The 18,486-nt window shown below is 36.5% G+C and overlaps 1 protein-coding gene across 1 annotated transcript in view; it reads left to right on the forward strand.

The window, feature by feature from the left end:
• The window catches only part of KCNH5 (potassium voltage-gated channel subfamily H member 5), a 320,361-nt gene that overhangs the window by 253,773 nt on the left and 48,102 nt on the right, over positions 1-18,486 (forward strand). Inside the window, exon 10 of the mRNA XM_037006649.2 lies at positions 5,770-5,966. Coding sequence (XP_036862544.1) covers positions 5,770-5,966 — 197 coding nt within the window. The remainder of the gene's footprint in view (positions 1-5,769; positions 5,967-18,486) is intronic.

Consider the following 18,486-nt stretch of genomic DNA (forward strand, 5'->3'; position numbering starts at 1 on the left):
TGATACTGTAGCACTGATATTTCCTACTTCATGATTTTTTTGTGGGTTCATGTCTGTTACTTACAAAATTAAAGACTGTGAGAGCAGGATTTCCATTTGCCGCATGTCTCTATCCACCTGTTCCCCTTCCCTCTTCCCTGCCATAAAGCACCCACCCGTTCCAGCTTAAGATAGTGTTAAGGTTATGGTTATGATGCTGAATATATTAGTTGAATGGGGTGAATAGTGCAGCCATCATTTCACCATTTCACAGATATGAAAGTTATAAGACTAAGTTATAATATGAACGTTTTTATTGACTTCAACATTAAATGTTCTTTTAGAAAAAGAAAACAAGAATTTCAAGATGCAACTGCTTTTTAATTTAGTCTTTTTCTTAAATTTCATTTTTATAATATGCTGCTGAGTTTCTTGATTTGGGCTCATACTTGGGTTTCTGTATATAATGTGTGTTCTTAATCTAGTAGTGCCAAACTCAGGACTCTTAGCCTGCTTGTTGTTATCTTCTACCTCCTTACAAGTTGCTACCATCATGCCTTGCTGCTCTCCAGATACTCTTTATTTTTTTCTTTATACTTAGTAAGACCTATTTGGCTCATTTTTCATGTGTGCAGGTAAAAATCTATAAGCTAAACTGGTGATTTGTTTGTTTAGTACATAAAAATTGCTTGCTGCTCTGAAAGTGTCTTCAAGTGTGTATCTGTTACGATTTTTTTGGCAGGCCTCAATTTTAAGTATTTTAAAACATTTTATTTCAAGACACCTATATAATTTGTTAATTTTAACATACATCATCTTATTCTTTCTGTTCTTTTCCTTTAAAATATACTGTATGACAGTTGCTGTGGTAAATAGCCAAAGTCCATTTAAAAATATTATAATTTTAAAAGTCATACTGTTTTTCATTTACTAATAAATATTTTTATGCATATGTATTCATAATAAAGTTTATGAGCCTACTGCAATAATCACCTATAGTGAAGTGTTGACTAATCAAAAAAAGTGAATTCATGGCTTAAGTCCTTTCTATAGAAGAATCATCAAATAGGGCCATCATTGCATCTCCACACACACTCACAGGAAACTACCTAAGTAAGTACACTTCAAATGCTATATTTTTTAAGGATTCATTGACTATATTAGATAGTTATACTCACTATTGAATAGCTGAGATTATTTTTATGCATTTATTTTGTTCATGTCATTAACTCACCAAATAATGTGTTTCACATTAAAAACAAAAACAAAAACTATGCCTGTAAAACCAGTACCTCAGAGGACCATAATCCCCACACATACCATTCTCTGTATCACTCCTTTAATTATGTTGTAACTCTGTCTCTGTTTTATCTTTAAATTTTCCTATTTCCTATTCTAAAAATATTTAACATTTACTTCTATTTTACAGTCCTGTTTCCTGTGGTTTAAAAGTGAAATTCTTCATAAGACTTGATGCAAAGAACTGAGAATATATAAATAGACCAAACAACAACTTTCATGTTGAGTGTGAGCTTTTCTACTAATTTTAGGGTTTTGGGGGAAGGTTTTTCTCAAGCTCTAAATTGTTTATAGCTGAGACTGCTTCCACCCAGTGGGAGCTGACCTAAAAACTAGCATTAAATATTCTGTAGTCATGAAGGTGAACAGGAGTTTCCAGCCTTGAAAGTGTGCAAGATTGTCATGATGAACAGTGGGCTTCTCTGCTGGATATTCCATGTCTCCACAATCTGTGATTTCTGCAGATGACTCCCTGTAAATGTGCATAATATTTCTTGAGCAAGGACATTAACCATCTCTACTGTGGCTGATAAATTAATTAATTGATTTACAAAACAACCATCTTCCCAGAAGTGTCATAAAAATGTGTTGTGCATTAAGTGACTATTGGGTGATACAGAAAACTGAAAAAAGCATTCACATTTTTAAACAGTTCATTAGATTAGCATCCAATTGATATATTGTGATTTCTAATGGAAATTTGTGTTACAAAACAATTAGTACTGCTGATTATGTAATGTGAGTTCTGAAGTTGAGAACAAAATTATCCACATTTGTTAGTTTTGCTATGACTCTAAAATTTTTTTTCGGGGGAGGAGGAGGGGACAAGTTTTACTTTGGTTAAGTCAGTGAACTCTTTTGTTATTTTTTCAGCCTCGTAATGGAATTTGGACTTGAGGTCCTAGTTTTTAAAGTCCTTTTTTATTGTTTTTTTGACAGTGAAATACAGACAAAATATAATCTGATGATTTTTAGTTGATTTGCTATGGAATTATAGATATACAGAAACCTTAATATTAGTGTGTGTTCATACTGTTCTCTTTAGGATTAAAGGAAGATTAGATTCAGGTAGCTTAATAAATTAATTCAGTCCATACTGTTGGAGATAGAGATGCAATTCTAATACCAATCTTAAATTTTCCAATTTGTCCTTCTGTGTCTTTCCTCCTCCTCCATTAATGTATTTTTTTTTCAATAAATATTTACTGAGCTCTTGAACTGTTCTAGACATTGGGATTAACAGGAGTGGGCAAAAGAGGAAAAATTTCCTGCCCTCTTGAGTTTATATTCTAGTTAAATACTGTTCTTTCCACATTTTTATTTCTTTTTATTTCTCAATTATACTAAAAGGATAAATAATTTAAATTAAATTTTTTGATAGAAATATGGCAAGAATTTTAACTTCATCAGTTAGGGAAAATAACTTTTAAAACTGACATCTGAATGCCTCCACAATTAAAAAATGACCTATATTGGCAAGGGGAAATTCATTTATATGTTGGGTATCTTTTAGCTATTGATGATACACTTATCAATCAATGGATATTTATTTACTACTCTGTATATATTTGAACATATTAAGTCAGTTTCATTAAAAAGTGTAAGAAAAGACTTGTGAAAATGGTTTGCTATTTTCAAATGTTAGAGTCATTGGAGAAAAGTTTGGAAAACAAAGTAGAAAGGAGAAATAATAAACACATCACTTGAAGCCAGTTGCTGTAATTATTTAAATGCATTTTCTTTTAGTCTTGTATCCCTCTTAGTTTTTAATACAATTTATTATCAATTGACAAGTTTATAATAACATAATATACTATATAGAAAAATAGAATAATAAAGTAAAACATACTTTGGTTCTATCAAGATTATTTTTCTTGAAGAAAATGGGAAAAAGTAGATTTTTAAAAACAATTCTTAAACTCTTAAGAGTTTCAGTTTCATTTTAGTGCACTTTATTATAGCTGTAACCATAATCATATTATTCTTTATATCTTTATTTTTTATTTAAAATAAAGTAAGCATTTTTCCATGTTATTTTAAAAACTGGTTTTAATTTTATATGAATTTGATACTTATATATAGATAGATTTCCACTGTTGTTGGACATTTATTTATTTATACCAAACTGAGCTTGTGATTAGTAACACCACAGTGACTATTACATGGGTTGACTCTAAATCTTTTGATTGATTCCAGAGGTGAAATTACTGACTCGAAGGCACTGATTATTATTGTAGTTAGTATCCATGAGAATCAAATAGTTGAAAATTAATGAGTACTTACAAGTGGGCCAGAGGTTGTACTGTAAGTGATAAGGTGAGAAAGAGTCACAGAAATGAATCAGAAAGAAATTGTAATCCTTTTTTGATCTCTTCAAGGAAAATCCCACTATGGTCAAAGTAACAATGACAATACAGACAAAGACAAGAGGGACATCAAAGCATGTTTTTAAAAACTTTGGTATTGTCATAGCACCAGAGGCTACGATGATATAACCATTGTTGATCTCTTCTTTTTTAAAAGTAATGTATGTAAATTATCAGAGGAACTAAAGCCCATCCATTATCCCATAAGGCAGAGGGAACCTACGATTGCGTTGGATTTGCTTTCTGTGTGTGTGTGTGTTTGCGGGAGGGACAGGGTGCATAAATGAGGTCATACTGTATGTACGATTTGGTATCCTGCTTTCATTACTTTACATAATGTGGACATTTCTCTGTCACTTTTTTTCAATTTATGATATTGTGTAGCTGCATAACAGTTCATTATTTATTCATTCACATTTATCTTGTTTCTACCTTTGTTGGCTATTATAAATAACACTTCAGTAAATGTTTTTTATAAGGAAATTTGCTACTTCTGATAATGCAATTAGAATAAATGCCTAAAATTGGAATTACTGGTTTAAAGAGAATGCCCTTTACAGATTTCTGAAATTCATCTGTGTGTGTGATGATAGGGTTTACCTTTTAAATTTCTATAGCTGAAGTTGCCCTTAGTTTATGAAGCTGTATAACTCCAGACACTTTATTTAGGTCCCTGGTCTCTAATTATCTTTCCTTAGACAAATATATGGCTATCAGACAGTAAAGTCATCCATCAATGTCACTAACTAAAAGGAATTTTTGGAGGGTTGGGAAACAAATGATATCACTCAAGATTAATAAAATACTCATTATCGTTATTTTATGCTGATCATATGATTGCTTGGTGGTTTTAACCACCTCTTCAGCCAAATGCATGCTTTCTCTTTCTATCCCAGAGTGCCTTGTGGTTCTGTAAGGATTTCCGAAAGACCGTGTGGACAAAGAATCTGTAACCACACTGCCTCAGTCTCTTTCTCTCTCACCTCAGTCTCTCTCACCCTCTCTCTCTTTCCCTGTCTTTCTCTCTCTCATTTCTCTGGTTACAGGTTATCTTTTTCTCTGGTGGTCTGGCTGGTCTAAAGTATTAGAAATGCCTTTCTTCCTGCATTTTTTTCTGTCCATGCTGACTTCAGTCTTTATGATGAGAGTAGATATTTGCTCATCTCTGTGGTTAAATGTAGAAAGAATATGTCTTTGGCAGAGTGCCTCTAGATAGATCTTCCCACCTGGATATATTCCTTATTTTTTCTACTTTAAAACTGTCCCTTTCTCACAAAACAAAGAATGAGGCTGACAACACTTCAGAAACCAGGAGCTTTGTGGAACTGCCTCAACAGAAAGGCCTTTTGGCCTTAATCTGAGCTTTCCTCATCCCCACTTCATTTGGGCAATTAAAGTACTCTTGATTCAGAGAGGTAAACATTGAATTCAGGCTATCAGTGGATGGTGCTCTGAAGTGAATAGTTGATTTCTGTGTGACTTCTATCATTAAAAAAAACCCGACATTTGGCTATAGTATAGCATTTATTATGGAACTGTTGATGGCATAACAAACCTGGATCTCCACCTGTTACCCAACTCAGCAGTGAGCTCTCAGGAAGGGCATCTTTGGGGAATAAATCATGGTGAGCTTCAGTCTGCCTGGAGCACGAGACTTAGTTGCTGAATCATGTTATGTTTAATATACTATGTCGAATCAGTCCAAGATGTATAAAGGCTGTAACAGTAGATCCTTATACATTGCATTTTACTGTCATGTCTACCACAAGGAGCAGAAGAAAGGATGAAACTAAGAAGTCACCTTTGTTCCTTCTAGTCAGGATGGGAAAAGTAAAGGTGGCAGAAAACAATGAAGCTATTTGTTAAAATTAGGTTTTTGGCTTTTCTGTTGGATTCCATTTATTCATAATGCTACAGATTTCCATCAAGAACTGAATTCAGGGTGATGTTACTTTACATACTATATGAAGGTGTTGTATATTGTTTTAAATATATAGATGGAGGTATACATTCAGCCTCTAAATTTTGTTAGGAGATTGATACTATATATACAACTGAATCAAAATAGTGATTATTATAAGAACTGGTGTAGATCCTTGAATACATGTGTTATACTATTTTCCAGGGAAAGGAGATGTATTTGGAGACATCTTCTGGAAGGAAACCACCCTTGCTCACGCGTGTGCCAATGTCCGAGCACTGACATACTGTGACCTCCACATCATCAAGCGAGAAGCCTTGCTCAAAGTCCTAGACTTTTATACAGCTTTTGCAAACTCGTTCTCCAGGAACCTCACCCTTACTTGCAATCTAAGGAAACGGGTATGTTGTCTGTATCCACTTCCCCTAATTAGTATCCAGAGGTTAATATGTCTATTAGCTGAGCAGTGGAAAAGTTATTTCATTTTGCAGCATATACTACAAAAACGTAGTGACATAATTTTCTTTCCCTTTCTTTACATTTTCTTCTCTTTTAAAGGGAGAAAAAGACCCGGAGTACATGGGTAAATATTTTAATCTTTATTGTTTAAATACAGTATGAAAAACAGTTTGAGGAGAAACAAACTATAATTAGTTAGCTCTTGGGGGTGATAATATTGCCATAAAATTAATATCAGTGCCTCTTATTTTATTATGCAGATTTTTAAAAGCTAGTAAAATTATTTGCCTATTTTATATTCCTGACTCTCTTTAAACTCTCCTTCTTATTTAATAATCATTCACAAAACTTATTCTGTATTAATTCTTTCAAAGTATACTATCTCAGAAAGTAATCCACCACACTGACATAGCCCACAATAGGTATGGGAATCCTTTACTTTGCACTGCTCCTGCAAATACAATCTTCACTGCCATTTTCTATTTAGCTGAAGAGTGTGACACAAACTTGATTTGCATAAACAAGTGTCCTAGCTCTGCTTTATAGGTCATTGGACATTGGCTAGGGCTTTTTTAATTGCTAAGAATATGATACATGTTAAGTTAACTGCATTTAAAGAATTAATCTAAAATGATTGCCTGTCTATGGTGAAGTATTTTGAAATAGCAAACATTCTGTTCCACTCCCTTAAGTAGGACCTTCCCTGTAGTTAACATGGAGGAGAAAATCAAGCCTGGAGACAAATTAACATCTCCACTGCAGCAACATAGACACGAATATAAGCAAACCACCATTATCCCCTGTTCACGGTTCTGAGTGAGGATAAGACTGCAGGAGTCATATTTGTACTAGCTGTGTCACAACATTCGATCTATATTTGAGTAGCATTTTCAGTTTATATTTTTGTTAAGAAATAGTTATTGAGCATCCATAATCTGCTTGACAAAATGTAAAAAACTGACAAGAACGCAAACACCAAATACAGAGTCCTGTGCTTAAGTAGCTGACAGCCAATTGTGAATATTATGTAAACATATATTTGTACAAGTAACTGAAAGTTAAGCTAGTGATGAATGTGGAGGAAGGGCACCAAATATGAGCTAAATATGGAACTTTCTTGCTTATTTATTAGAGAGCCTGGAGTCCCTTTTAGGCAAAAATGTGTCTCCTTTGGTCTGTATTCTGTCATCTCACTGACAAATTCCTTTACTACCAGGCAGCCTGTTTTATATTTGAAACTCTTATGTCTTTTTAAGTCTTCTCCAATATGAATTTTGCCAGTTTTGGAATCTTCCCATATTCTGCAAGATTACCAAAACCCCTCTCCATCATCATTACAGTCCTCAGGGCATATCTTATTCGTCACTGTCCTCCTCAGAGCATCTTGTTTACACAGTATCTCATCTGATGTTTATAATATGCCTGTGAAGAAAAAGGGCAGTTATTTCCCCTTCAAAACACATGAGGAAACTCAGGCCTGGAGGGACTGGTATCAGATCACCAACTGACACATTTGCAGGGCAAGATCTCAAAGAGGGATAATTAAGACAACTCATCAGTAGAAAAAAAAATTGGTTCTTCAAAATGAGTTCATCACAAAGCTCTATTGCCTCTTTTTCTCTTTCACACATCTGAGCACATGCACATCATACACACACACATGGATTATGAGAACTCAGTGCACATACCAGCATTGCTACCTCTGATAGGAAGAGAAGCTAGAAACAGAAAACTCGTATTGTTTTTTAATGGGACCTGGGAATGGTGTACCTGCCTCTTCAGGTTTCTGCACACAAGTTACATCAAATAGCTTTTTCCCCTATGTAACCTGTCACCTGTAACACCTGTGTCAGTTTTCTTTACTTGTTTTTTTTAACGATTCCAGCTCTTCTGCAATCAATGGATAGTCTTAATAACTTGGCAAAATGTAGGGTGAGGTGTATTTTCAGTCAGTGTCACTTTAGTCTCAGAAAAAAATACTCTCATAAAAAGGAAACTGTGGGGAAATACCCTCCAATGATTTGTGAGAATAATTATTATTTAGAGAGCCTACTTAATAGCCAGGCACTTCAACATATTTTATATATAATAACTGATCTTATTAAAGTCACCAAACCATAGATGAAGCAGTATATTCTCAATAAGGAAGTCGAGGTTTTGAGGGTTGGACAGCTAGTCACCATATAAATTATGAGTCATGTTCTGCATTTGAATCCATCTCTGTCTGATTCTGAAATGTATAATATCTAGAATATACTATGTTGCTTTGGCTTGTCAAAGTAGCTGACATTTTTTTTCCACAACACTAGTCCACAGGCACGTTATGAACAGAACCTAGAATTTCTCATTCACTCAGTCACTTTAACTTTGTTCTCCATTGAGCTATTAATAAAAAAAGATTCTGTCCTTATTGCTATTATTGTAAGCATTCTTGCAATGAACATTCATTGTGAATCATGTAATCAAAACTATGTTCTTAGAATGGTCCTGCTATCTCATAGCTACCATAACCATTAAATAAGGGCATGTTCCTAGTAAGTCGGGGGAGAACATTTAGAACCCGTATTTCCAGCCATCATAGATCACAGCTCTGGCCACACGACTGCAGGAGGTGGTTCGGTGGAGAGGTGTGTACCCTGTGAAGTTCTCCATGACTGCAATAGGAAGAAATGTGGTAGTACTCTAGCTGCTTGCTTCCCTCTCTGTTGAGGAAAAATAAGATATTTGTTGTGTGAATAAAGCTATAAAGCTCCTGCTAACCAGTCTTAAGTCCCTGTCTATAAAAACTCTAGAAATCTAACTGGTAATTTCACCCAATAACTAGAGCAGGTGTTGGCAAAATTTTTCTGTCAAGGATCATATAGCAGATATTTTAGGATTTGAGAGCCGTATAGTCTCTGTCTCAACAACTCAACCTTGCCACTGTAGTGTGAAAGCAGCTGCCTTACTCAGGGTGCCATAACAAAATGCAGTAGGCTGGGGGACTTAAACAACAGGACTTTATTTCTCACCCTTCTGGAGGCTGGGAAGTCCAAGGTCAAGATGCTGGCCAATTCAGTTCCCCAGTAACCACTCTTTTCTTCCTGTCTTGAAGATGTCTGCCTTCTGGGTGTGTCCTTACATGGTGGCTGGGGGAGAGAGAAACAGGGGTCAGGGGTGGGAGTGTGCAGGGTGGGTGTGGACTGGGAGAGAGATAGAGGGAGGAAGAGAAAAAGAAGGGGAGAAAGAAGCAATCTTTGGGGTCTTATGTACCCACTAATCTCATCATGAGGGCCCCACCCTCATGATCTCCTCTAAACCTAAATACCTTCCCAAAACTCATTCTTCAAATATCATCACAATGGTTGGCTAGGGCTTCAATATGTGAAATTTGTGGGGAGGGGGACACAAGTCCATGGCAGCTACCAAAGGTAGTATGTAAGTAAATAAGCATATTTATATTTCGATAAACCTTTATTTGCAAAAGCAGGTGGCTCTCATGGGTCTTAGTGTGTGGAAATGGAGTGGAAGTTAGATGGGAATGACAGTGGGTATGCAAATAGAGTTCCATCCCTGTTTATTAGGAAGCAACTCTCTACTACTTGCCACCCAGCCAGAGGGTGATCATGAAATGGAAACTACCATATATAAAGGTGGTCACACACAAAACAAAAAAAGAGGTGGCTATAGGAGCCAGGTAGAAAACCCACTTGAGTGAGGCAAGGCTTACGTGGCTGCAGACTGGAAAGGTCACACCATATGCAAAAGGGGCAACTGCTCCTTAGTCTGGTTGCCTATGCCTTGCTGGTAGGCAGCCCAGTGTTGCTTGGTCTGCGTATTTATATCCCCAAGAAGACAGACTGTGACTCTTTATGTGAAATCACATTAATTTGATAAGTAATCTGCTGTTTTTTAAAATACTATGGTCAATGAAAACAAGTCAGCTTGCTGTTAGTCTAACAGTTTGGGAACTAAATTAAATGATTTTATGAACTCCTGATCTCATGATACTAGAAACCTGAACTTTTTCCTGGATCCTGTAAATTTGCATGAGAAAAATTGTTACATCTTTTTTTTCTTTGATTTCTAAGTGATATTTAGCTATTTCTTCAATTACAAAGGTTAGTAACAAACTGCAGTATGATTAGAAGTACTAAAAGAAATCATAGATATTTAAAAATCATATTGTATTTGTTGAAGATATCCTGAAATATTGTTTATGTTTTATTTCTACTTAATAATTATGGTAGTCATTAGACCTCCTGCTGGGATGATATTATTACACTGATAAAAAAACACATAGGTTATCTTGTGAATTATTTTTTAATATTTTGATAACTGGATTTCAATATAATGTATTTCCTTTGCAATACTATGCATTTTATTTTGTGCATTTAAAGCAATTCTTTTAAAGTGAGCCCTTCTCCACAGGCTTTACTAGATGGTTGGAGATTAAAATTCTCTGAATGAGAGTCAGAAACTAAACAATTAGAGCAGTGTGATTTTTTTTTCAATAATAAGAACACAATTCCATAACTTCCAATAAGTTCAAACATACTCAGAAAAGGCACAGGAAAGCACCAGAGGAAGGTTGATTCACTTGATGACTTCATTTATGTATTTATTTACTTAAGGTACCATTAACTGCAAGGACAAAAGAGTGTTCATTAACTTGAGGACCAGCCCTCAGGCATATAGCTCTGAGAAAGCAAGCAGTGTGGGTGATATATAAGTTTTAAAGGATTCTAATCAAACTTTTAAAATAATTCATGCCCTTTTGCTTCTTCTGCATGCTTGTTATAGAGTGATGTTTCCCATTTGTCTGAAGAGTTAACATGGCAGGCACACCAGCTGACCTTTGAAAGACCTGCTTATAAAGCGAGCCTTTGGTTGGCATCTGGGAACTTGGATTTCCAGGCCATTCTTGCTACTCATACTGATAAGAGTGGCTTACTGTGCCTACACTGTTTATTCAAACAGTGTGGTTTGTGCTGAGCATCTACTTTCCTTCCACGGGTCTGAATTTCGATATGTGTCAAGCAGAGGATATCCGTATGACCAACCTCCAGTGAGTCCCTCGCTATCATCCCTGGTGGGAACATTTCATAAGTATTGTCACAACTTGTCACTGGAGGAATTAGGGAAAGAACGCTTGGAAGCTGGTGTTTAGCTTCCCCTGGACTTCTCCCTTTTCCCTTTGCTAAGTTTGCTTTGCATCTTTATGTTGCAGCAAGTTCAAGCTGTGACTATGACTGTGTATATGCTAAATCCTGTGAGGCCTCCTAGTGAGTCATCTAACCTGGGAGTGATCTTGAGGACCATCAATGTACCATTTATAAAGATTGGTAAGAAATCTATATTCTGAGAGGTCCTCAAATGGGTAGATAACTTGGTAATTTCACTGTGACCTTTTATTCTGTAAAAGATGCTGAAACTGACAGACATTATGTTTTATGAGTATAAAAGAATGAACCATTTTTAAATTGCTCTGTATATTTTTCCATGAGACTGTCAGGAAAATTCCATTTCCTTGAAACCTAAAGTCAATGCTACAGTTTACAATGCACTTACATTTACATTAAGTATAGCTGGGATTTTGAATTACAGTTGATCCTTGAACGACTCAGGCTAGGTGCATCAATCCCCCAACACAGTTCAAAATCCATGTATAACTTTTAGCTCCCACAGAACTTATCTACTAATAGCCTACTGTTGACTGGAAGCCTTACAATTACATAAACAATTAATTGACAGATATTTTGTATGTTATATGTATTATTTGCTGTATTCTTACGATAAAGTAAGCTAGAGAGAAGAAAATGTATCTTCAAAGTGTTGCAAATCTCCAAAAACTTTTCCAATATATTTATTGGAGAAAAGAATCCACATTTAAGTGGACCTGCACAGTTCAAACCCATGTTGTTCAAAGGTCAACTCTAATTTCTAAATATTTCCTTCACTTTCAGTCTAGCAAGAACATATTTTCCTCCATATTGATTAGACAGGATGAGCAAGGAGTTTTATTTCCTATTTTTTGTACCTTTTCTGATGAGACACTTTGATAACATGTGGCACAGAAAGTGTTGGCTGGCTCAGCATATACCCAGTGTATATCCATGATGGCCGCATCACATCCCTGTGGGCTCAGGGAGATAAAAGGCCGAGTGCCTGCTCTCTGGAGCCTATAGTCTAGTAAGAGAGACAGATGAACAAATCAGGTAAGTGTGAAGACAGGGCTATGCTCAGACACACAGGGGGCGTAGGGGACATGAATCCAGTTCATCCCAGGGGAGGAGGTGCATGGATTCCAGGAGATGATGACAACCCTGAAGTTAAGATTTCATTTCAAACAGAGAAATATTCTAGAGCAAGGAAGGATCTGTAGATCACCTAGTTTAACTTCTGGTTTCTTTAAAGATGAGAAAATGGAGACCCAGAGAATTAAGTGATTTGCTTAAATTCCCTTAGCTAGTTAGCAGAGCTGGGACTGGAATTCAAGGCCTCAGAATCCCATGCTCGCTGTTCTTCTACTCTTTAGCCTAGATTAAAAGTCTTGTATAGAAAATTGTGAGTGCAATGCAACACTTGATTCTATTCATTTCTAGCAGGGAAAAAGGAAGGTATATGGCATGAGTTTGCATGTGATTCATAGATTGATTTTAGTGTTTTTCACACCATCATCCAGTAAAAAATAACAGTGAAACGAAAAAAAACAACAAACCCAAACCAAGCAATAAGCAGTGTGCAGAGTTGTGAATGGGAGTCCCAGTCTCACCACGGGCCCGTGTGTGTGATGGGCCACAGCAGGTGTGTCACTCCGATTTTGAAGGGTCTCATTTTAGTAAAAGCAGGTAACTTAAATATCAGTATTATCCAGTAAGTGCTACTGAATAGGGTGAAATGTTGCCTTGCTGATGATGCTGTGTTCTGATACACCCTTTGCTCTCTTGTCAGTACTTTGAAGAACTATACTGACTGCTGCACCAATTAGTGTAAACATATATAAAAGAAAATTTCTCAAAACCCCCATTTTTTACATCTTCAGATTTTATTTTTTAAGAGGTTAGCACTTCCACATTAAACATTATGAAAACATTGACAGGTTTACTGCCAAACATGAGAATTGTGACTACTAAAAACATTAGTTGATTTTAAGAAAGGGAAGAGAAATAGGAAGAAAGAAAGAAAAGAAAAAAACAAGCATTTCCATATAGAACTGGGAAAACCCCAGACCTGGTTAACGGCAGGAAGCAGACATGGGATGAGCTGGTATTGAGAATTCTTGGTTAGGACTGAGGACTACCATCACAATTGGCCAATTCCAAAAACTCAAATAAAAAGGTTGCTAACTGAAATTTGGAAAGAAAAGAATTAAGTTTGAACAATGTCATTTCAGGCGAATATGCTAAAGTGGGTCTCTCTTTTAAAGACTGTATCTGTTAGATTAGTGAATATAAACCCTCTTGTGGTTCCAGATGGAGTGGTTATGGCCAGAGAATTCACTCCACAAATTTGTTGCTGATGTACTCAAAATTTCTAAGCCAAACGGCTCTACAGAAAATGTTTCGAGTACCTCTATAATTGTCATGGAGTAGAGCCCATTGGGCATTGATCAAAAGTGAGGCCAAAGTAACACTTGCCCTTTAGTTATGGTTTCAAAGAAATACCACCGTTGTTGCCACAGAGATGCCTTTTGCTACTAGTTTATACACCTTTTTACTAAACATCTACGTTACACTCTTTTTAACGGAACATCTCCATACCCCTTAGTTCAAGACTCATGCTAATCTGGGTCCTCCCCACAATATTCATTGAACCCTTGTATTAGTCTGCTTGGACTGCCATAAGAAAACAATGAAGACTGGCAGGTTAAACAGAAATTTATTTTCTTACAGTCTGGAGGCTGAAGTCCAAGATCAAGGTGCCAGCAGGGCTGGCGCCTGGTGAGAGCTCTCTTCTTGGGTTGCAGATGGCTGCCTTCTTGTGGGGTGCTTACTTTTACCCAAGGAAAGGGTGTGAGTTCGCTGGTGTCTCGTCTTATAGTGACACTAGTCCTGTTGGATCAGGGCCCCACCTTTATGCCTTCATTTCACCTTAATTGCCTCTTTAGAAGCCCCATCTCCAAATACAGCCACATTGGGGGTTAGGGTTTAAACATATGAATGCTGGGGGAAGACACAAACATGCAGTCCATAATAACTCTGTATTGTTTCTTTTTAAAATAAAAGGTAAAGGAGTGAGTAACTTTGAGAAATACTCTGAAATGAGAATTTACAGCAGGACTAGATCTGCATTATTGGGGATGTATTGAGGCAGCCATATTGATTTTTGTAACTTCTGTGCAATGCTTAATTATCAGTACTAGCAAAGCACTCCTCCAGCGATTTAAGAAAGGATTCCCATTTAAACCTAGTAAAATTTCCCTCAAGAATGATCAATACAAATTACAAATTGGAGAAACTGAGCATACAGGTGCTCAGTGTCCCTTTCACACCATTAAAGGCAGAGTCCTTTTCTGCACACAGGACTGATCTTAAGCAGAGGGTTATAGAAGCCATCTGGCAGGTCTAAGGATAAGCACAACACCAGTCCAGATTTTAATGTTCCCACAGTAAGGAACAGTGGTTTAGGCTCACTTCTGCATTAACAAAGGTTCAGAACTCAGTTACTCTTTTTCTTTCCAGAAAGCATTCGTTCCATGGTGAAGCCGGCAACATAGAATGTCTTTTTTTCCGTGAGCAGTGAGGCACCTCTGTGGGTGGAAAGCATGCTGGGATTGGATGTCCAGCAGGCCGAGAGCACTTGCCTGGTGCACGTGCGATGCAGGCTGCGTGTGTTGCAGTAGTTGATGCTAGCAGTTTTGAAAACGTGGTCTGGGAATGTGATACAGGGAGCTCTGACCTCGCTACTTTCTTTTCTTACCACTCCTGCCCACACTGGTCTGTCAGGTAAACAAAATCTGGGAGTACATTCATTCCACATACCCGTAATTATTATTTTATCCCATGAAAAAGACTTCTCTAAAACTCCGTTCACACTTGGAACAAGTGATAACATGGTCCCCATAAAATTCTGAAGTATTCCATAGTACATATGCTTACTTCTCATAGCACTGGTTATAGTAGTTTGGTTTCCTGTTTACATTTTTGTTTTCTCAACTAAACAGTGAGCTCCATAAGTATTTTCTATGATCTTTATTGCCAAAGACCAGAAGAGTGTCTGGCTTTGTTATTGAATGAATGAATCAGTGAATGAATGAAATGTGAACCAGATGTGCTGCCCAGCACTATTTTTATCATCACCCCCACTAGAATATTCACTGTCATCCAGAAAAGCAAATGATACCCTTGACAACTTTGGCAAAGGAATTCACAAAATAGGATTATGAAAATGACCATTACTAATCAGTGTTAAATCACGATTGGAGTTAAATTCCAGCTGCAGTTTGTAACCATTTATGACAACTGCTTCTGCACAATGCAGCATCTTGCTTAGTGCTCTCAGAGTAGTACAGTGCTTCGACATCACTGTTGAATGAATTAAGATCATCAGATGCCAGAGGGGCTGTGACTGCCAGAATGGCACCTTAATTTTTATTCCCAAGGACTTTGAAGAATGAACTTTTTTCCTTGTTTCCTTTGAAGCATCTGCGTACTACATTTGAATCTGAGTAGAGTATAGTTAAAACTCATGACCTCAATTGATCATCAGGATGGCAAATCATTTATTTATTTATTTATTTATTTATTTATTTATTTATTTATTTATTTATTTATTTTTTAATTAAGGTATTATTAATATACACTCTTATGAAGGTTTTATGTGAAAAAACAATGTGGGTACTACATTCACCCATGTTATCATGTCCCCCCACATACCCCATTGCAGTCACTGCCTAGCAGTATAGTAAGATGCCACAGAGTCACTATTTGCCCTCTCTGTGCTACACTGTTTTCCCTGTGACCCCCCACACCATGTGTGCCAATCATAATACTCCTCAGTCCCCTTCTCCCTCCCTCCCCACCCACCCTTTCCCACACCTCCCCTTTGGTAACCACTAGTCCCTTCTTAGAGTTTGTGAGTCTGTTGCTGTTTTGTTCCTTCAGTTTTGCTTCATTGTTATACTCCACTAATGAGGGAAATCATTTGGTACTTGTCTTTCTCTGCCTGGCATATTTCACTGAGCATATTATTCTCTAGCTCCATCGATGTTGTTGCAAATGGCAGGATTTGCTTCTTATGGCTGAATAGTATTCCATTGTGTATATGTACCACCTCTTCTTTATCCATTCATCTACTGATGGACACTTAGGTTGCTTCCATATCTTGGCTATTGTAAATAGTGCTGCAATAAACATAGGGGTGCATATGTCTTTTTGAATTTGAGAAATCATACTCTTTGGGTAAATTCCTAGGAGTGGAATTCTCAGGTCAAATGGTATTTCTATTTTTATTTTTTTGAGGAACCTCCATATTGCTTTCCACAATAGTTGAACTAGCTTACATTCCCACCAGCAGTGTAGAAGGATTCCCCTTTTTCCACATCCTCTCCAGCATTTGTAGTTCTTAGTCTTTTCAATACTGGCCATCCTAACTGGTGTGAGGTGATATCTCATTGTGGTTTTTATTTGCATTTCCCTGATAATTAGTGATGTGAAGCATCTTTTCATGTGCCTGTTGGCCATCTGAATTTCTTCTTTGGAGAAGTGTCTGTTCATATCAGGACTGCAAATTCACTGTGAACTATTGGCCCTGCTGGCAATAGTTCTGCTTACATGCTGTATTTTGTAGAACTTTCACCTCCAAACTGATGTAGCTTGTGCCTTGGAGTTTACACACCACAGGAGATATATCATTTGAGCTTCAGATAAACACTGCAGGGAAGTGAGCTAAGAGAAATTGGGCAACTTTCTTATGGCCATACAGCTGAGAGCTACACTGAGGCTCCAACTTTGGTTTCCCAACTCCACACTGGGTCTCATTCCACTGATGCTGGTAGGAAAAGGCAGACTTTCAGCAGTTCCAGAATTTGTCATGTGCATTTAAATGAAGCAGAGACGTAATTATGCAGTCTTCTGAGCCCGTAAGCGGCTTCTATTTAGGGCTGTCTTGGTCTGCTTCCAGACAATAAAAACTTTTCCACATTTAGTTACCAGGACATAGGTTCACAGAACTCTCACTCTGCAATAATGTCCCCAAAGCAGCTATTTAAGGACAGAGTTTTTCTCAAGTTTCAGAGTAGGGGCTGGATTCAATAATTTACTAATACTTGGCAGTAAATTACACTGTTTGATAGCTCCTCTTTTCAGAACTAGAGTTTATTTTTCTTGTAAGAAAATATGTAATGTAATAAACAAGAAGGAAATAATGAATAAACTTTTAATAGAGGAGTATTTAGTTGAATATGAAAAGGTAGAGAATTTATAAATTATTTTTCATGGGAATCCTCAAAGTAGCCAACAATCCACCTGAAACACTTATTTTTACTTTAGGGCTGTATCCTGCCTTACAATAAATAATTGCTTCCTAGAGGCATCACAGCTGGATGTCGGACTGTTCATTTTCAGGGTGCTACCACTTCTGAATTCTCAACAATTAATATTTGATGAGGGGACACTGGAAGCAGAGTGCTTATCACACAAAAAGAAAATGCTCCTTTTGAATTAAAAGAAGCAAGATTTATACTCATATTAAGACTGAAATACATGTAATATTTTCTTTTCTAATGCCTTTGGTATTGAGATGAATTTGGAATAGGCGCAGTTTTCCTATCCTAACTTCTTATGTTTTTTTCCTTCTCAGTTCTAGAAAAAGAAGTCAATGAATCTTCTCTGTGGTTGAAAATTAATATATAATATATAATAACACATCTGTATTATAGATAATGTTAAGCTTGGATCTGTTTATGGATGTGTATTTTAATATAATTTTTGGCAGAGTTCTTTTGGGGGGGTTCTTCCTAAGACAACTCTAAATTTGATTATATAGCTAGTTTGTCATTGTAGGATTTCTTCCTTTCACTTTTTAGCTGAGTTTGCTGACGCAGCTTTTTCTGTCCTCTGGCTTATACTTGAGAAATACAGAGCTCAATAGACTTATTCAAAAGGCTTCCAAGCTGATTCTGGGAAGTAGCCTTGTAAAACTTTACAATGGGATATATTTTGAGAAGCATTTGATTATTTGGAGGAGGGATCCCAAATACTTACAGTGAATTTAGTATTATTGTGAATTCAGTAAATTCTGCCTATTGACAAAACAAGTAAAATAAACATTGTATTAAAATATATCAATTAATGTAGAATAGAACGCATTTTAAAGCATTACATACATTTTGCAAATGAGAACGGAGCTGCTCTGTGATTAGATTCAATTCTTCATAGTTGACAATTATGACTAAAATAGCATTTACTTTCCTAGAATATCCATTTTTATTCCTAGCTGGGAGGTACATTTCATAGATTTTGACATTCCAATCAAGTGATC

This window comes from Manis javanica, chromosome 8 (assembly GCF_040802235.1).
Source record: "Manis javanica isolate MJ-LG chromosome 8, MJ_LKY, whole genome shotgun sequence".
Taxonomy (NCBI): domain Eukaryota; kingdom Metazoa; phylum Chordata; class Mammalia; order Pholidota; family Manidae; genus Manis; species Manis javanica.